Source organism: Aquila chrysaetos, chromosome 2, assembly GCF_900496995.4.
Source record: "Aquila chrysaetos chrysaetos chromosome 2, bAquChr1.4, whole genome shotgun sequence".
In the NCBI taxonomy this organism is placed as follows: domain Eukaryota; kingdom Metazoa; phylum Chordata; class Aves; order Accipitriformes; family Accipitridae; genus Aquila; species Aquila chrysaetos.
This window is the reverse complement of record NC_044005.1, coordinates 50,647,705-50,668,312: the sequence shown is the minus strand read 5'-3', so window position 1 is coordinate 50,668,312 and position 20,608 is coordinate 50,647,705. Positions and strand designations below refer to the sequence as shown.

Genomic DNA, 20,608 nt, shown 5'->3' with positions numbered 1-20,608 from the left:
GTTCTTCTGAAGTACAGGAACCTAACTGGGAAATGTCCCTAAACAATCTCTTTTAAATGGCAGTAAAACAGAGAGGAATTTAATGCTTCTCAGTGGACATACTGGCTGAAACAGGGAGAGACAGGGAGGTTTTAAATATCAAAATTAATCCTAATCTCTTGAGCAGCAGTAAAGATATTCCTAAAGCTCTTGGCAGAAAGCACAAAGGGGAAGAAAACGCCAAAATTCAAGTGCTGTTTTTGTTGATGTAGTCTGTTTCAAGAAACAGACTACAATGAATTCCTCCAGACTAGCAGGGGGGAGAGAGGGAGCAGAAAATCTCTCCCTTAAGTGTCCATTGCAGCTGGATTATTCAGGCTGTGGCATGTTTCATGCTGAGGAGGAAGCATGGGGCAGTTCATATCTTGTTCTCCTGCCATCCATGGGCATTCTTTCCAAACTTGTACACCAGCCTTCTGTCCACTCGTTCCAAAATGCCAGTTTTATAATAGTAACTGGGGGGTGAGGGGAGAGAAAAGAAACAATGGAGAAAGTAGTAGTAGAATTCACATTAGAGGAGTTTTTTATATGGACTTCATGGCAGCAGAACAGTACATGAGGCATTGTGTTCTTTACAGTCAGAATGATCCTCTCTTTCTGTTAAATTGCTCTTGAGACTTTGAAGAGCTTTAAACTTTCCCACATGCCTTGGAGTATGCCTTCCACTCTTTGAAAGGTACAAGAATTACAAAGAAGTGTGTTCTTTGGTTGGTTGTATTTTTTCCCTAAGGTTACCACAGTTCAGAAGAAACCATCAGTGTTACTGCTACAGCAGAAAGAGTCACTTTGTGGGGGTCATTTGGCAAACATAGTCTAAAATTCTCAACTGAGGTAAAGTGTGATAGCTTTGTTTTCATCAATAGAGTTACAAGTCTGTACCAGTTTACACTTAGCCCTATGATATTGTTTAGAAGCAAAGGAGACTGGGTGTTATCTCATGACCTATAGAAAAAACATGAAGAAAATAACCAGACACTCTGCCACCCAGCCACTCCCTCCTCCCCCCCACACCTGAGTTTTCAGAATAGTTATGAAATATGAATGCTGAGGTAGAAATCAACTGAAATGAGGGGTCCTGCTGCCTGTTAACTCACCGGAGAGCTCTGCTCAGTTTTTCATATGTCATTCTGTCATTTTTCTTCTTTTGTCCCCACATCTTTGCCAGAGCTTCTGATTTAACAACCCGAAAAATGCCTTGTCCCCTGTCTTCCCATTCCAGGATGCCACCATTTTTTTCAGGAGAAAGGAGCAGATCTCTTACAAATTCCCACAAATGAGAATTCTGCAGGTCTTGAATGGGAAGAAGACAGCTATTTAGTATATGTTTTCTTACTTGTGCTAAAGTACTAAGGCAGAATTATATTTACCATATATTTTGTTATTGGATTTTCAACCTCACAAACCAATTGCACTTATTTCAATTTAACTTTCAAAATTTTAGTGCATTGCCTCTCTCTAACTGGCTTCAAATTACTTGCTCCAGAAAAAAATAAATCAGGGTCATCAAACACCTGGGATGCTAGAACCTGTTTTTTTTTTACTCCAGAAACTAGTGAATGTTACTGTCTTGCAAAGTTTATGTCATTCATAGCTTCTGCTCCACTGATCATGCATGACTTCAACAAGTATTTAACTTGATGTTTTAAAAGCAATTTTTAAGTTCAAAGTGGTTTAAGTGAAAGATTGTAACAAACGTTGGTTTGCCTGAAAATGAGACAATAATATGAGAAGTTGCAAAGCCTATTTCCCAGCATTGCTAGACTCTTCTCTCTTATTTCAACTCAGTTCAAAAATTTGTTTGAGCATTAGAAGTGCTATAAATAGTGCGATTCTACTAAAAAAAGCCAGTAGAGCTGTTATATGCAGCTATTGCCTTAACTTCAGATTAGTTACTAGCTAATCAAGGTGCTGGAGGTTAAAGGATTGTTCATTCCCAGTGCTGACCGCAAGCATTTAAAAGTCCTGAGAGCAACATAAGAATAATGACAATTATAAAAATACCTGAGGTTTCTTATTTGTTTTTCTGCATTTAGAGCCTTTAGGTTATTTTCAGTTTATGTTTTTCCAGTAGCTTTGCCACTAAGATAGTTAGAAGCACTTAAAAAGGTAAACAGAAAAGGAAATGTGGCTTCAAGAAAAATGCCAAGTACCTCAAGTCTCATGATAAAATCGTGAGAGCTGGCAGTACTTAAAAGCTAAACCTCAGTAAAATTTTGTTTGTGGTGTCATTAAAGTTTCTTTGATAATCACATGGAGCTGGAGAATTAGCGCAACACAGCCTGTGTAATCTTAACTCCAGTTTTGAGTTTCTGATATGTACTTACTTGTTCTACCATGACTGTGACATTCTTGGCCATTGATGCTACCTGCCCTCACGCATGCCTTATCACAGGCTGGGACTGAACTGCAGAGTAACGTGAGAAGTGAAGAAGGAACTCCTGAGTCTGGTGGCAACTTGGTCAAAAGGTCACCTAGTCAAATGCCATGCAACATTAAGTCAAAGTGGGACTGTGAGCTACTAACTTTATCTCTTTAATAAAAGCTCTAGCACAACGGTAAACTCAAGTGAATAATTAACATGCAATTGTATGGATTGCATCACAACAAAACAGGAAATTTGCTCTGTTCAAAATACTTGGATTTTGTAAACATGTGGAATTCGGCACGTGGTGTGCATGGATGAAATGTACCACTTTGTGATGTGCAGCCTGAAGGTTTCTTGGCTTAGTGCTGTGCAGTGCTTCTAAAAAGTCAAAACTGCCTCAGCAGATAACATGCTTGCACAAGCGACCAACACGTCAACAGTGTCTGTCTCAATATTGTAGTAGCGCAGAGAGCAATTAGAAGAGGACAATGAATGACTGCAACTGGAAGGATTATCAAAGTCTGCTAATAACACTTGTATGCAATCATAGAATCATAGAATAGTTTGGGTCAGAAGGGACCTCTAAAGGTCATCTAGTCCAACCCCCCTGCAATGAGCAGGGACATTTTCAACTAGATCAGGTTGCTCAGAGCCCTGTCCAACCTGACCTTGAACGTTTCCAGGGATGGGGCATCTACCACCTCTCTGGGCAACCTCTTCCAGTGTTTCACCACTCTAGTGGCTACAAAAAATTATATCTGCTTGGTACACAGCTAGTGAGAATGGTGATCAGTGAAATCCTGCGAAAGTGATTACAAAGTGAACACCCACAAATCCATTTCACTGGATAAACAGTAGTGGGCTAAAAATAACAAAATAGGGGAACTTTTGTGAAGATGGACTGCAGTTTTATAATCTTATATCTAATTCTGTTTATGTTTCTAAAAGCTGACCTCCAAGAGTTTATTTTGCTGCATGTGAAACCATAATATTCACAAAAAGATGGAAGCAAGATGTCTACGTACATGGAGGGCTATCTGAAGGGCTTATGCTTTCAGTTATGAAGGTTTCATAGCATATTCAGCGTCTGCTGCTGGCCCAAAAGAGCATCAGCTAGAATTGGTAAAATGTATTCTGGAATATGTTTTTTTCTGACTTTTCTTTTCAGTGGAGTCTTTCATGTCAATGAGTTTGTTCAGTATTCTTTTATTGGCTGAAGGGTTTGACCAAGGGAGTATCCCACATTGCCTAAATCCTAATGTGGAATGCAGGTAAATCCAGCCAGAAGCACTAATAACCCAGAGCTCATTGAGAGTTATTAGATTATTAGGGCTGGTTGATGGTCAGAACTGAGTGATTACAGAATATTCTGATTGTGCTTAGACATAGTCAGACACCTGGTATTTTGCTAACTTTACCTATTTGCCTCCTCAGCAGATAAATAGCAAGCTTGGCTGTGTTTAGGACCAACAGGATCTGTATTTCTGACTGTATGTTAGTCCACCAGCTGTACCATCTCCCACAAAAATTCAAAGTATTCTCATGGAGAGAGAATGCCCTTTTGGACTCTATGCACAAAAGAAGAGCTTTGCTTTACTCAGTGCCCGGCTTGCAGCCTCAGTGAATGTACAAATGCTCCTGGGATCCTGCTTCCTTTCAAAATACCAGTTCAGAAATGTTGGGATGTCTGCTAATCTTTACTTCTCTGCATACTGCAGGTATTTGAGGAAAAACATTAGAGAATAAGTACATGGCCTGGATTTTTTTCATTTTTAGAAATCTCTTAAACTGCTAAATATTGCTAATCTTTGAATACAGTGTGTTTTGCATTGAACGGAGCTTATTAGGTACAAACAAGTTTACTTACAGTCCTTGTTGGATAGCTTTGTTTCTTCTGCATCAGTAAAAAAGGAAATGCCTAAAAGGGAAAAATATAAGCCAATGTTCAGTTCTTTTCTTCACAAGAATAACTTCTGAACTGAAATTTAAAGCTAAGTCCTGGCCTTTTGCGTCATTGCTTGTGAATATAGCTCAGAACAGAAGTTGTAGAAAATGCAGACTATAAAACTATTAAATAATTTTTCAACTTTGCTGCTGCTAAAATGATTTGTCCCTCCCACTACTCTGACTACATCTGTGGGGTTTTTTTAAACTTTGGGGTTTTTTTCTTACCCTTTGCATTGTGTCTGTATGTCTCTATTCACATGATTTATGTGTACTAAGTTTCCTTTCCCTCTGGTCCCTTTGCATTTGGTTTTTGCTGTCATCTATATCACAGTTTCTCTCCCTTTCTTTACACTTACATTAGTCCTTTCTCATTCAGCCCCTAGTCCCTTTAAAACTAGACCTGCAGTCTTCCCTCCCTCCTTCCCCTAAGGAAAAAACATCTCTACTGCTGGAAATCAGGTCTTCACAGGGCTCGAACTTACCTGCTTTAGTAGCACGTTATCAGCTTTTAAAGCAGTCATTACATTCACAACACATAAATAAATGCATTGCACATACAAATCTGCATTCAAGGAACTTAAATCATGTTGTGAGTCTGGCATGCAAAACCGGGAAAAGCTAGAATTAAGCCTGCTTGTGCAGCCATAGTTTGGTCCATTGCTTATGTTGTGGCAAGGTCTTGCATTACCGGACCACATATTGCCTTTCCTCACAGGCTTTATGCAATTCTTAAAGGTAGATATGCATGATCTGTTGTATTTCATTTATCCCCAATTCAATCTCTGCACTGACTATAATAAGTTAATTTTCTTAATGAGGTTTTCTTCCCAGCTCTGTATTCTTTAGTTCCCTTAATAACATCCTTATCTTCTGCATTTAATAATCTCCTCCTGAATGGCCTGACATGATACATGAACACTGGGTAGAAGACAGAGATGGCTGTCGGTCCCACAGGAGAGCAGTGCCAACTTAAAACACAGGGTTGCTTTGTTCTTCGGCAGCCTCTAGTCTTGCTCACCTCTCACAGTCTAAGTCACTGCAAAACCCTACTTCATTTTGATAAGGCTTATCCACATGTTTTCTTATGTACTGCCTCGTCTCCCGTCTTCCTAGTCTCTCAATGCTCCTGTTCCTTTCAGCTTCAGCCTGCAGCACCCCACCATGTTCGCTGCGTACCCAGGTCACCCTCCGCTGCTGCCTTCTCCCTTTCTGGTCCTTGTACCTTGCCGGCTGCAATACCCACTGGGCAGCTGAGAGGGGGGTAGCAGACCAGCGAAGGATGGCTAAGCTCCAGCACATTGTGACCCAGCAGCTGCTCACCATCAGGAGCTCCTGGCAGTGTCAGCTCCCACAGGGCCCTCCAGGACTTGCACGCCTAAGCCCTTCATCTTTTTCCAGCAGGCCTATGGCTCTAGTTTGGTCAAATACCCCACTAAGCCAGAGAAGTCTTGAGCCATTGAGGGCTCCAAGCAGCTCCTCAGTTTCTCATTGCTAGGGCATAGGGAAATGACCTGAATTTCCCTGCTTAGTGGAAACTCTTTTGCTCATATCATCATCATGGACCCTGGTAGAATTACCCTAGCTTGGTGTACACACTAGTTAATCTTTGGGAAGTAGTGGGTATAGAGAAAGGGTATCTGCAGCAGAGATCGCACTTTTATTTCACCTAGACAAAACTGTCAATAACTTAGTCTTTGAATCTAAATTCATTTAGGCAGTAATAAATCTTCCCAGACAAGGTTGAAAATAGTAAATTAAAATAGTTTCTATTCGAGAGCATTGTTAAGCATGCTACTAATGAGGTGGATTATCAGTGCATACTGCACTGATAATAACCCCATCAAACAAAACTTCTTGCTTACTTTATAAGAAGCAGAGCAACCTTCACTACTTTGAGTTACAGGAATAACAATGTATTCTGCCTTTCTATATCCAGTCAGGATGTAAAGCTCTCTCAGATCATGCAGGTTGACCAGTTTCTGTAGACAGGCCAAGGAGAGAGAAGTGCTGGGGGTCTCTTTGGAGATTTGAGTGGATTGCAGAGACGAGCCTGGTCTGCATGTGATTGCGAGGCCCAAAGTTGCATTGAGCTTGTCTTCTGCCTGCCATGCTTCTGTGTACTCCTCAACACGGCATCTAAGCAGCCTTGGTATTTTGCCTTTCTTCAGTGCTCAAGGTTGTGGATCCCACATTTTCTGTTAGCATGAAATTCGCACAAAAAATGCAACTCTTTTTGTTTTGTGTTTGATTTCTGGAACACTAACCGTGCATCCTGATATTCTGTAAGATGAAATACAAGTATTCTCCATAAATGCCTGCAGCCTCTAGGAACTCTTCCTGGGTCATGTTGCACAACTGTAAGCCGTTGATATTAAAGCGGGAAAAGGAAATGCAGTTGGCATCTAGCTTGTACTGGTCACAGCAAAACTGCAACCATTCACAGACGTTGTGCTTACTCCAGTATTCTGGATGGATGGATGTCCAGAAAGAATAAGAATCTGCAACATATTTGATAAGAAAGAGGAACATTGCAATGTAGAACTCATGGTGCACTTCATTTTAATAAGCATATTTCAAGCAAAACTAATCCCTCTTCCTTCTTCTGTAGTCTTCCTTCCTTATTCCTCTAGAACACATCAAGCCCTGCCTTTTGCATTTTTCTGTCTCCTATTGTCACAGCCTTTTGTATTTCAGGTATTCATATTAATTGTGTGAGACAATTCAAGAGGAAGTTCTTCCATGCTGTCATGGTTCAACCCCGGCCAGCAACTAAGCACCACACAGCTGCTCACTCACTCACTCCCCTGCAGTGGGATGGGGGAGAGAATCGGAAAAAAAAGTAAATCTCGTGGGCTGAGATAAGAACAGTTTAATAGAACAGAAAAGAAGAAACTAATAATTATAATAATAACAATAATAAAATGACAATAATAATAATAATAAAAGGATTGTAATATACAAGTGATGCACAATGCAATTGCTTACCACCCACCCACCAATGCCCCGTTGGTTCCCGAGCAGTGATTCCCCCCAGCCCCCCCCCCCCAGTTTATATGCTAGATGTGACATCACATGGTATGGAATACCCCGTTGGCCAGTTTGGGTCAGCTGTCCTGGCTGTGTCCCCTCCCAACTTCTTGTGACCCTCCAGCCTTCTTGCTGGCTGGGCATGAGAACCTGAAAAATCCTTCACTTAGTCTGAACACTACTTAACAACAATTAAAAACATCAGTGTGTTATTAACATTCTTCTCAAACTGAACCCAAAACTTAGCACTATATCAGCTAGTAGGAAGACAATTAACTCTATCCCAGTCAAAACCAGGACACGTGGGGAAAAAAAAAAAAGGGGAAATGCACCTCTTAAAATGGCAATTCAGAAAAATTTTAAAAGGTCAGAATACAGAATTTGTGAGAACTTAGCATTCTGCAATAAAAAGGAGTGATGCGTTCCTAGACTAAAATAACCTCAGGCCTCAGATGTGAAAGTACTCTCATTCAAAGACACCTAGCTATACTCTGTGGTAGATGGGTAAATATCATGAGTTTATTATTATTTTTCTTATAATTCCAGCAAGTTCTTTCACTCCTTTCATCTAAAATAATGTTGTTAATGTCTTCAGAGGGAATACTTTTTTGTTAGATTAGAAACTGAAAAATGTATTCCTCTTAACACATTTATCACTGGAGAAACATTTCTGACAGATAAAACGAAGAGTGGAAGAGCTTCTAAGTAAACCTGCCAGGCAGCTGTAACCTAAAACTACTTTGCCAATTAAATGCCCAATTTTTTAACAGGCTTCTCTCCTCAGCAATGCAGTTACCAGGAAAATGTGTAGAAATATGTATATATTTTCAGTAAAAAATTCATTTTTTTTCCTGGAAAAATATATTTTAGCTATTACTGTTGTAAAATCTAGGCCTGGTATGATAAACCTATATGCTGCAGCTAACAAGCATAATCTGTGACTCAAACACTTTTTCTCTAGAATCGAAACACAGGCTCCTATTATTGAAGCTGGTTTGGCTTATATTGATGAGCACGCACTTTAAAAAGCTCTGTTTTTTCTTTCTGTGAGCTAGACTGCTACACGCATGCGAAAGTCTAATCTTGCAGTCATCTTCTGTTGGATGTCTGTGCATACGCAGCTACCTTTTTTGGGGCAATTGGAAGATTTATAGGCAATGGCAAGAATATGTCCTTTCTGTATCCATTCAGTTACACTTAGGGAAAACAGAATTCTAGTCTGCATCTTGGAACCATTATTTTTGTTCATTCATTACTCATTTTCCTTCTATTATATTAAACCTTTAAAAGATGACTAGTAATTTCTTTCAAGTGAGATTCTTAAGCAGTTACAGGAATCGCCACCTTGAGAGATTATTGCTTTAGGAGCTTTAAGGATTCTAAATTGATTTTGAATATATTATCTGCAATATTTATTATATCACTGAAGTGGCACAGATACAGAACAGTAAATAGCAATAGAAAGGCAATCAAACATAAATGAGAGTAGTGTAAAGAAATCAGAAAAGCCTTAGTTTATTTTCACATCTCACACCATCTTACAGACTTATATTTCACAGTTTATTAGTCCAGTCATCCATTATTTATTATTTCATTTTCAAATGAATCCTGAACATTTGATTTTAGGCACTGCTTATATGAAATTGTAATTCAAAATAGGTTATGATAGCACTGCAAGCCAAGTGAATTGTGTCTGTCATTTGTCTAGACAGGGAGTTCAGACTGCAAAATGATGCAAATAGGCTGGATGAGTTTCCACAGTAAAATTAATTCAAAGGGTTTGAAATTGTGACAGAATAACTGAAATATGGATCTTGCATCCTACATGGCTTCTGTAAAGTAATTAATACTTCTAATTATAAGTCCTAAAAGTTTACAGAGGAATTTGTGGTTGCTTTTATGAATCATTCCCATGCTGTAAATATCTTAATATGTATGCACATACAGAATTAATGTATTACTGAATGTTGTGTTTTAAATCCTGAGATGTTACTGTGACATCCTAGCAAAGCCATGAGGTGTTCAGAAGCTCTGGGTCTGGCTTTTGGGACCCATACCTTGAGGATATTTGAATCTCAGATTTTATTCATCTCCTTATTTAAAAGGAAAATCAGATGAGCTTGACATTCGATCAGCTTTATGAGCCCTCCAGACTGCACACACCTGGCTATGTCAAAGTCTGAAGGCTTCCTTGGGGGAGAATGGGATTGCTGGGAACACCAGGCTCGCAAGGCTTCTGCCAGGAAGGAGGAAAAAAGCTTTAAAATTAGGCTTGAGCTCTACAGGAATCCCAACTTCAGAGGCTGCTCAAGAAAAGAAGAAGGTTGCATCGATCCTTTTCTGAACCAGGCAAACTTTTTTTTTTAATCCTCTGCCAACAGCCTCCAGCCCCCCTTAGGAAACCTGGAACATCACCACGTCCTCAGCTAGATGGATTTATTGGCAGAGGGGCCTTCATCCACAGGGTGTGAATCCAGCCCTGTGCTGCTGCAGCAAGCCAGCCCAGACCCTTTCACTGTATCTGTGTGCAATACACAGCTGAGTGACAAGGTCATGGCTTTGTTTCTCTAACTACAAGAGTGTTGGAGTGCTCATTTTTTTCTATCTTAAGGCAACATGAAAGAAAAGCAGAACTATTTATTCTGCCATTCCACAGGTACAGTGAATAACCTTGAAATATTTTGGCCATTGGGCTTGAAACTTTGACTTGATTGTGATAAATATCAGCTTTGCTGGCAATATTTATATTGTCATATAAATGGCACAGCATGTTTCTTTCATGGAGCAGCACTAATCTGGTCCAGTTTCCTTGTTTGCTTTTGCTTTGGAAAGGCTCAGATTATTTTATTTTTTTTTTTAATATTCCAGACCCCCCTGAAGCACTGTTGTATATCATGAGCATTTAAAAGGTGTTGACACCGAGACCTCACCTTTTATTTCTCATATCGAAGTTAAGCATTCAGGGAGCTTTCCCACCTTCTAAATGATGGACATGACCAAGGTATTATGCCACTGGGGAAGAAAGGATGGGCCAAAGACAAAGGCTCTATGAAAGATGTTCAGGTTTTCTTTTAAAGAAAAAGAAAGGGGAAGGTAGAATTTCATACCACCGTACAAAAACATAAGGGCAAAACCTATGCAATAAGATAAGGTAGGGGCTGGTAGATTGCCCAGTGGCAGGAACATGCTAGAACTGTGCCTAAAACTACATCTTGAGGACGGGGAGGAGGATACCTGGCAGGATGATGGTGGGTAGCTGGGGGTAGAGAAGAAAGCACAGAATTCAGACCTTGCCCTTTCCACCATTTTAAGGTGATTTCCACTAGCTGTTCAGTTGCATTGACTATCTTATTGTACTGCTCCTTAATCCTGGGTATTTAAACCCTTTATGTGCTAGGCAGTGTCCACCCCTCAGGGAATGGCATTTGTTGGCATAATCTTCCCAGACTGCACAGGTTGTTTCAGTCAATAAATAGACTTGATTCATGTCCCTTAGCTAAGGTGACATTGCTGAAATGAGTCTCCTGCCTTGTGGGGGATGTGGTTTTATCAGTGGTGACAGCAAAGCTGTGGAAGGCAGTAAGTCTCAAGTAGGTTCAGGAACACAGGCCAAATAAAAGACGGCTGTCCAGATTTTCCTGGGATGCACTGATTTCTGCATGGCATATGCAGGCAAGTTAATACAGTATGTGTGCTTACAATGGGGGGAAATACTGCTATCAGCCATAACAAAACTGGATGGTCTGTTTAGATGTAGCCCAGTTTTAATATAGGCCAGGCAGATCATTCCTAGGTAATATAGCCCACCTTTTTGTCAGTTGGAAAAGACAGATTTCATTTAGACATAATGTTTTAATTTTTGGAGCTAGAATTTTCCATGTATTTTCTGTATTATTTTCCCTTTTTCACCCAGTGTTGGAAAACAAATAGAAGACATGAAAATGACACAATGTTTTTAGTGTCACAGATTTTAAATTCCTCCACTTTGTATTATTTAAAAAAAAAACACCTCCAAATATAAATCATGATATATTCTGATTGACAGAAAATAAAAACATTTACATGACCAATGTGGGAACCGTAAAGGCAAACTAACCCTATAGTTTGCATAGGAACATGGAGATGATTGCACTGTCCCAGACTGAAGTCCCTCTTAGCCAGGGTCCTGCCTCTGGTTGGGTTTGCTGGAAAAAATACACATTTTTGGAGAAAATATTGTAGAAGCTTACTTTGGGCTCATACATAATAACACTAGTACTCTTTCTAGCACAGGAGCTGAGCCCAGCGATAGCTTGTAAATGAGTAGTCTTCATTTGTTTCTTTCTAGGTGGTCTTGCCATCCCTTTTTCATCTGTTTAACCTTGAGCTTCTACTTTGTTCCTAGCAAGTACAAAACAGGTTTTCAAAAGACATAGGGCTCACAATCCTTAAGCCTATTACTGTCACCAGAAGAAAGTGTAGGTTTAATGTTATTACGCTGATCTACATTCTTCTCTGGCTTCAGAGAAAAGTACTTACTTTTCTGTTCAAGGGCTGCTTGTGCAATGCTGGTGGCACTGCAGTAGTGGTTTTGTTTGTGTGTGCTAGACGTGGTAAATGTATTCCTTGGCTACTGGTGGAAGAAATGATAAGAGAACTCACAGGTTGGTTTAAATTTGATTTAGAAGAGAAATTATTGTAACCGTAAAGGACTCCCAGAAAGCCTAAAAGCATCAAAAATTGAGCAATAGAAAACATATGGAAGAAGAAACATAGCTCCTACCCTGGTCAGAAAAGGCTAATTATTTCCTCAGCTCAGCTTTGCTTAGCAAGAGGCAGTCTGACCTGATCGTTGGACAAAGTTGTGTGTATTAAGAGCTGAGGGACCTTTGCACTTAGCTACAAGTGGAGTTCAGTTTAACATAATTGCTGGGGTATAGATGCTGCACCACTGTTCACCTGGATGAATTCAGAGCTGAGCAGCTATAGAGTCACAGACCTTATACTGTTAACAAGTAACAGACTGCAGTAAAGCTATAAATTGTGAAAATGCCTCAGATGGGCTGTTTTGCCTTTGGCAAATGCTGATTTGCTGATATCAGAAGTTCCCTTGGGATTATTGCAATTTCAGTGTTGTGGTCTTTGCGTTTGGGGTTTTTTTTGTTGTTGTTGTTTAAAAAAGTGGAAGGATATGGAATAACAGGCAAATCTATAATAAAAATCAAGGCAAAAGAAGAATTATTCTGACTGATCCAAACTTTAAATTGAATCACATCAGATGTTTACAAATGCATGTTTAAATTTTAAAACAGAATACTTACTGTGATTTCAAATGAAATTTAGGATTGTGTTGTAAGTTGGAAGGAAAACTAATATTAAAACAATATGATTATAAAAAAAAAATTCAATTCCTGCAGGGCTTTAAATACAGCCATTTAGTTGAAGCAAGAAGATTTATATTCTACCTCATATGTCAAACTTAGCAATATAGAAACAAAACACTACGTCCTCAGTGGTCATGGAATAGCACCATCAGAAGCCGCGTAGAAAGTTCTGTTCTTTATTACTCAAACTGTGCCTTGGCAGGAAAGTTTTTTCTGTAAGACCAGGAGTGTTCTCATGTAAAAAGACAAAAATAGCTTTGGAAGAGAAAAATGTTGCACAAAACCATAATTTTTTCCCAGTTCTCACCAAAAGTTTGGCTCAGTAACATGAGTGGTTTGTACTACGTTTCTTTTCAGAGCCTGTTGAATGATTCAGCCTGAGTGCAGAGAAGACTATCAAGACTGCTTAGTAATTTAAACCAGCTGTTGAGAAGGGAGATTTCTAAGAAGTAACACTTACTTAAGTTTCCGAACAGGGATCTGGCCAGACATCAGGACATTTTGAATTAATTCCTTCAGAGCTGGGATCCCAACATAAGATGCATGGCCTGGTGAAGGGTAGGGTTTCCGTATACACAGTTTGAGGATTGCATGCTTAACGTTGGCAAATTCTGCAATGGGGGACTCCTGCATTATTATGGGTTCATTTCTACAGCCATACAGTTCTCTGGTGGCTTTCGGAATCCTAGTTTTTGCCAGCTTAGTGTGTATTTATCTGGTCACTGCTATTCCTTACAAAGTTGCAGAGCATTTGAGGAACTGTAAATCTCCCAAATTAAATTACTCTTCCATTATATAGCTGAAGTGCTGTGTTGTGAGAACGTTTTCAGCTACAAATGCTGAATTTCAAGCAGATGGGGTAAACAAAAGGAGTCAAGAATCTGAGGCCACAGTTTTGCTGCCCCTCTTAATGAACCATGCTGTCCTTTGGAAGTTCCTGCTTGCATTAGGTGTATCATCTTTTCAAATGAGGGGAAAGCATCAGTTGAACACAATGCATAACAGAACTAAAGCTGCTACTTGTTACTACTCTTCCTGTGCACCTTTATCTTGCATGGCCGGTGATATGCTTGAAAAGGTCAGTAAGACTGGAAAATAGAATGCATATAATAGAAGGCTCAGCAGCAGGTTCAGAATCTATAGCCTGTTTGCTGCATGATTAGTCTTGAATGAGTTAAATTCAAATCACCCTTAGATTTTTGATATTGTATGTTTTTTTCTATTGGAGTCTATCTACATACCTTTCTGATGATCACAGGTGGCATAGTCATCTTTGGTTGTACCAGATAACTCTGTCCAAGACATCAGGGGATCACAAACCATTGTGTTTGACAGACACATGCTCTGAGTTACCGACTCCAGCATCACCTTAAGATATTAATACATTAGTTGAAGATGAAAAGATAATATTAAGCACCAAAGTTATAAGGCTACAGGCATTATTCCCTTGCTGTGTTTGTATAGATCTATGAGGTACCATCACCCACCATCACCTAAACTTCAGCTGAAGCTAATGATGATCTTCTGAAAACTGCAAATAGCTGTGTATACTGAGGAAATGTGAAGGATTCAGAAGTTTTCATGGATAGATTGCACAATTGAAAGAAAACTCTGATCTTAGTCTAAATAAAGCAACAATGAGGTATGGAACATGGAAACATTTGGGATGCTCCTGAAATCCTTTGATATACTGGAATTCATATATAGGGTAAGGTAATATTTCAAGATCACATTTCCACCTAATCATACCATTATGAATGGAACATATCAGAATATAAACTATTAATCATTTTAGTCAATATGGTCACAAAGTCTATTCTCTATGCATTTCTGCCAAAGAATTTAGTGTAGAATACCTCATAGATGTATATATGTGTGTAATTGTGCTTTTAGATGAACACCATATATTCAGTGAGCAATATAGATTTTTACAGAATTCGTACAAAGTGATCCATATGAATCTACCAGGTCCTATCTCAGATATAAAAGGATCACCAGAATTTAAGTTTGTGATGGTCCCAATCTGATTTTTTTATTCTTCTGACTGAGCGGCCCACACAGAGAAAGGTTCCCTTTGTCATATCTACTTACAAACAATTTAGAAAGTCAAAACAGTGGCATTTTTATCAGTTACGAGTTGCTGCAGAATGTAATCCAAATGTAAGTAAGTACAAAATGCTTATCTAATTTTCTTTCTGTATTTGCTTTAATGCTTAATTCCAGTACTTTAATGAGATGATGCTGGCTTACTATGCACAGAATTCTGAAGTTCACAGGGCCAGGTAGAAAGAGGTCAACCATTCTTTACTACAGTGCAAGTGTATTGACCCAAGTATCTCTGGAAAAACAACAATTTAGAGACCTACTCACGCTTACAATCTATGCAAAAGAAAATAATTGTTTACCACAAAGGAAAAAAACAATGTGGCCCTGTTGAAATCAATGGCAATTGTTTCAACAGAAGAATTTCACCACTCATTAATCACCAAGGGGTGGCAGGACAGAGACATGCAGAAGAGCTGGACAGAATGTCACAGAAGAACAGGGAGAACTACAAGTCACTGACAACTCACTTCTATAATGACCGGACATTGCCAGAGAGGTACCTACACCTGTACATTAGATGATTCTAGTTAGCACCTCTGAAAAAGGTAGAGACCTCCAGGACATGTGTGGTGACAATGATCTTCCCAGCCATACCCTCTGCAGCCAGCATATTCCTGTTCCTCTAACAGTCATCCCCCCAGTGCAAGGAGCAGCCCACTGTGAGTAAACCCTTGTACCAACTCAGCAGGCAGAAATAAACTTCTGAAAGTCAATTGCCATCTTGGAAAGAATAGAATATCTCTGCAGATCATTGGAGAGATGTTTTAAGAATGATTGCAAAGATAACCTCTTCAGAGTATCTCCCCCACTCTCTATACCTGCCACCCCATATGTAAGATTTCCCACAGATAAATGTCTGGAATAAAATCCCAGTCCTACTCAAGACAGAGAGAATTTTCCCATCAAGTTCATCAAGCACAGAATTTCACAGTTTATTTCTACTGGCTGTCAGGAGATAATAATTTCTGTCTATCTGACAGCTTCACAAGATTAAGAGCTACTTCTTACTAGAAAAGAAAATGAAAAAAGGTGAGAGAAAGGTGAGTTCACATTCTCTTTGCAGTACAGAAAATTTCTGTTGACTTTTTTTTTAGGCTAGTGCTTTTAGTGACAGACCCCGCCCCCCCCCAAAAAAAAAAAAAACAACCAAAAACCCCAAGCATTTCGAAATACTCATGGCTTAGATAAAAGAATATGTTACCTTGCAAGATTATAATCCTTCCTCCACCAGGGTAAGATTTAGCTAGAAAAGTAAGAAGTTATTAGTATTTGCATCTTTGCTATCCAAATGGTAATGACAGATTAGTAGATTTAGTGCCTTGCTTGTGAATTTTCATGATTTTTTGAATGTGGAAAGCAGATTTGCTCAAGGGGAAATGATACCTGGGAAGATGGATGAACTGTTACAAGCAAAGAGGGTTGTGAAATAAAGCCGAAGCCATTGGATTTGGAAAAATTCAGAACTAGGCACATGCTTGAGTTTGTATTTTATTATGAGGAAAACTTAATTCTCCAAGCTGGGAAACTAATTTTGTGAAGTGGAATTGCAGCCTCACCCCCTGCTGAGGACTAGACCCAGTCTTGCAGGTGTGGGGCAAAGCTGCCAGCTTCAAATCCTACCAACAGGCTTGACCACATGTTGTGACAGGCAGGAAAAGCCATTTCCGAAGGAAAAAAATCCTGGTTTACCCATATGCAGTTTATACTGCTGCTCCCATATAGAGCTATACATGTTCAAGAAAATAATGTTAATTATTAATATCATTAGCAAAGATAATCTCTTTTCAAATATTTTATGCAAACAGGATATTGATTTGGGTCACATTGAATAGTATTTCACTATTAGCTGGTGCTGCTTATGTACACACATACATATCTGCTTAAATACACTTTGGGGACATAGAAAGGGAAAGATGCAGACAGGTTTTTTTTAAACAACTGGAAACCTTTACAGCTCTTGGTTTTACTCCAGTTGGTGCTGGGTTTGAAGAAGCTATTAATTAGCTGTCACATTACAAACAATCTCTTTTGATTTAGTGAGACAGGCCTAGACTGTTAATTTATTAAAAAGTATTTTTTGAGGCTCATGCTTGTCTCTGCCATTAATTCATTAAACCGAAGTCAATTGTTTATCACTGAGAAAACTGGTGATGCACAAATGAGAATGGCAGGCAGTACATCAGTTGGGTGCCTGATAAAATCATCACAGCAAAACCCCTTTGACAGCCTACAGCTCTTTTAAAAACAATTACTTCAATAAAGAAATGGAGCTTACTTGTAGGTAGGTGATTACTCCTGATGCAGCAGTTAAGTCCAGAAGTAGGTCTTGGGAGCAAGAGGGAGCAGGAGGCTTTAACAGCAGCACAGCCCAGCACTTTGGAAATAAAGCCACTTGCAGGACTGTGATACATGGAACACCTTACAGACAGGTTCGTTTGGTTTTTCAAGTTCTTATACACACCCCTTTTGATGACAGTGATAATATATAGTACAACATAGCCCAGGGATTGGGGAGAAACATTCTCAAGTGCAGAAAATTTACATTTATCCAGTATTGTTTTTTCCCTCTTTCTCTAAAAAGTGTTGATTTACATAAGTGTGACTCTTGGACCACCTTAAGCAAACCTAGTATGCTTAAGCACTTGAACTAAGGAAATTCTCACTCTTTCTTTCATGATCTTAGCATGTAAGAAGGGCTATTGCATTTTGTTCAGAGCTCTCAAAACCTAGGAAGTGGCATTCTCACTATTTGCATCTGGCAAAGACCAGGATGCAGAAGAATGCCTGGCTTAAAGTCATGCAGCAAACCACCGTGGGTGTTAGAGAAAGGACAGCGCTCACCTGATGTCAGGCAACATCCCTGTCTGGCCAAGCACAGCACCTCTGAGACCCACAAACACCTGCTGGGTTCTAGCCCAGGTGCAGCTGCCCTTAGGTCTGAAGTGACTGTAAAGTGATTTGAATGTTCATGGATAGGATGCTTGGTATTATTAAATGCAACAGATCAGAGGCACTAGCAGTGGAGAGAATGAGTTGGAGAATGAAATGAGTACATCTAACATAAAATGATGTTTCTTTCTAATATAACTTAGGAGAAGCTTTGGTCAGCCTATATCAAAATATTTTCGTGCCCCAGAGGTCCATGTTAATTAGTAGTCTCTTGAGGACACCTGCATAAACAGAAAGAGTTAAAAATTTAGGCACATATGACACCTCAATTCTGCTGAGACATACTATTTCTAATACTGAAAATACTTCGTCTTTAATATAGTTCAGGTGGGCTTTGTACTAAGATCTTCCTGTCTTCAAAAATTTGGCAACCAGAATTGTCATTCGGGATGGGGGCCACGGGGGGAGGGAGGACCAATTCAATGTGACAAATAACAGAAGCAGAAGCTTGCAGGATACCTTTGGTTTAGTCATCTTCTTTTCTTTATGCTCTTGGTCCAAGTAAAGGCATTTATTTGCTCCATTACTGTGGTGTCAGAGTGCCTCATGACCTTCACTGCGCTGATCTTGTGTGCATCTCATGCTAGTGGTGCTGCACAGTGTGACGGTAGGGAGAAGTGACTCTGATGTAAGGTAATGCTGTTGCATGGTGTGAATACAAGGAGAACTGACTCTGGGGGAGTGCCACATTTTATCTCCCCACTGCAATACAGGCCCTGCCAAGACACACTGCTAATGAGGCTGGTAGAGGGCCACCCAGGTGCAGTGTCTCGGGCTAGCCATTTCAGAGCAGCACCTTATACTGGGAGACTCACCTTGAGTTACACAAGATGATGTCTGACAAACCCAAATGAGGCTTTGTCTGCGGGCTCCCATGTGGCAAAGTCTTAGCCCTAGATGACCCCTCCTTCCTTCTCCTCACTGCGCTCTCCTTGCTCTCCTTTAACTAACTAAATTCTCTCCCCCTTGTTTCTTTTTTTTATTTCCTTGTCTGCTTACCTTTCCTCTATTCCTCTCTCCACATTTCTTTCAAAATGGCAGAATGATGGAGTTTGCTTCTACCAATGGGGAAAATCCATTTATGCTGTGGCACCTCTGTTGCAAGCAGATCTTTTCAGAAACCCAGTCTGCCACGTGAGGCCAAACAAATGAGTTTGTGCAATAGCTTATCACTTCGTCCAAAGCAACAGTCTGATTTCCTGCAGTGTGGCTTTTGCATTGATAAAGCAGCATACAAACTGTGAGATCATCCAGACAGGAGACTCTTGGTAACCTTGTAAACATCAATAACTGTTTAAGTAAGGAGTAGCAGTTACTGTACTGCACAGAAGGGATCTCAAAGGTTGTGTAAGCACAATGTGATAGGTATAGCCCTAAGAAATAAGCCAAAAAAAAAAAAAAATTCCTCTGCATTCTCTGCCACTCATTGAAGATACTTAAAGAAAATTCTCAGTTCTCAAGGATGTGGAAAAAGACTTCTCTTTTGATGCAGTCTTGTAGACATGCTTCTGCACTTGTGAATTCACAAGGCAGCACCAGTCCGTGCTGTGTACTTTATCTTGCACAGAAGTGCTTGAGCCTTGGTGCTCAGCCCATGAACAAAGACTTGCAGGTTTAAGTAAGATTGACTGAGCTCTGGAGAGTAGCAGGAAGAAGTTATTATTGGATTAGCACATGAACACCGTCTTTCACAGTGTTTAATAAAAGTGCCTTTCACAGAGCTTTGCAGACTGATTGGAGAAGTATTGTTGATGAGTGCAAATGGACGCTAAATATCTCCACAGTGAGATGTCTCTGATTCAAGTGCATGTCAGCTTTCAACTGGCTAAAATGAACTTTGTTCACAGGCTATTAAACTGGGTTCATCTGATTTTTCCTCAGTTTATGGTCCATTATTATTTTTTATCTCTGATGTGATTTAAGCCCAGCCAGTAACTAAGCACCATGCAGCCGCTCGCTCACTTACCCCCACCCCCCTGGCCCTGGTGGGATGAGGAGAAAATATAAAGGCAGGCTCATGGGTCGAGATAAGGACAGGGAGGGATAACTCACCACTTACAGTCACGGGCAAAAGACAGGCTCAACTTGGGGAAGAAACATAGTCAATTTAATTTACTACAAATCAAAACAAAACAAGGATATCGGAAGTAAAACCCAACCTGAGAACAGCTTCCCCCCCGCCCCCCCGCCTTCCCACCTCAGCCCCACTCCCGCTTCTCTCTCCCCAGGGGAGCAGGGGACGGGGCCTGCGGTCGGTTCCTCACCCCTTGTCTCTGCCGCTCCTTCCTCCTCGGGGGGAGGAGGACTCCGCGCTCGGCCCCTGCTCCGCCGGGGGGTGTCTCCCGCGGGAGGCAGCCCTTCACCAACTGCTCCAGCGTGGGTCCTTCCCGCGGGCTGCAGTTCCTCACAAACTTCCCTGGTGTGGGACCTTTCCACAGGCTTCAGCTCTTCCCGAACTTCCCTGGTGTGGGACCTTTCCGTGGGCCGATCTTCAGTCACAAACTGCCTCAGCGCGGGCTTTCCCATGGAGTCACGGCCATCTTGGGGGGCCTCTGCTCCACCACTCACCATCATGGGCTGGGGAGGACAGCCTGCCGCCTCACCGTGGGCTGCGGGGGCATCCCCTCCTCCGGCACACCTCCTCCCCTCCTTCCTCACCGACCTCGGTATCTGCACAGGGGTTCCTCTCACATTCCAATCCCACTACTCACTACCATTTTGCCGCCTTAAATATGTTATCCCAGAGGCGCTACCACTGTAACTGATGGGCTTAGCCTGGGCCAGAGGCGGGTCTCACTTGTATCCAGAGAAG

General features: G+C 40.5%; 1 protein-coding gene across 3 annotated transcripts; it reads right to left on the bottom strand.

Moving 5' to 3' along the window:
* Window positions 1-234: 234 nt before the first annotated feature.
* Window positions 235-17,231, bottom strand: ELF5 (E74 like ETS transcription factor 5). 3 transcript variants are annotated; one of them, XM_029996945.1, is made up of 8 exons: window positions 17,123-17,231; window positions 16,049-16,090; window positions 13,983-14,109; window positions 6,616-6,849; window positions 4,272-4,322; window positions 2,364-2,510; window positions 1,134-1,329; window positions 235-494 (listed from the first exon to the last, which is right to left on the bottom strand). In XM_029996945.1, the coding sequence occupies exons 3-8, from the start codon at window positions 14,104-14,106 to the stop codon at window positions 398-400; spliced, it is 849 nt and encodes a 282-aa protein (XP_029852805.1). In that variant the 5' UTR covers window positions 14,107-14,109; window positions 16,049-16,090; window positions 17,123-17,231; the 3' UTR covers window positions 235-397. The 3 variants fall into 3 exon arrangements, with proteins under 3 accessions (XP_029852805.1, XP_029852823.1, XP_029852815.1); XM_029996963.1 differs by lacking the exon at window positions 2,364-2,510; XM_029996955.1 differs by lacking the exon at window positions 16,049-16,090 and having other exon boundaries at window positions 17,123-17,219.
* Between the last annotated feature and the right edge of the window lie 3,377 nt (window positions 17,232-20,608).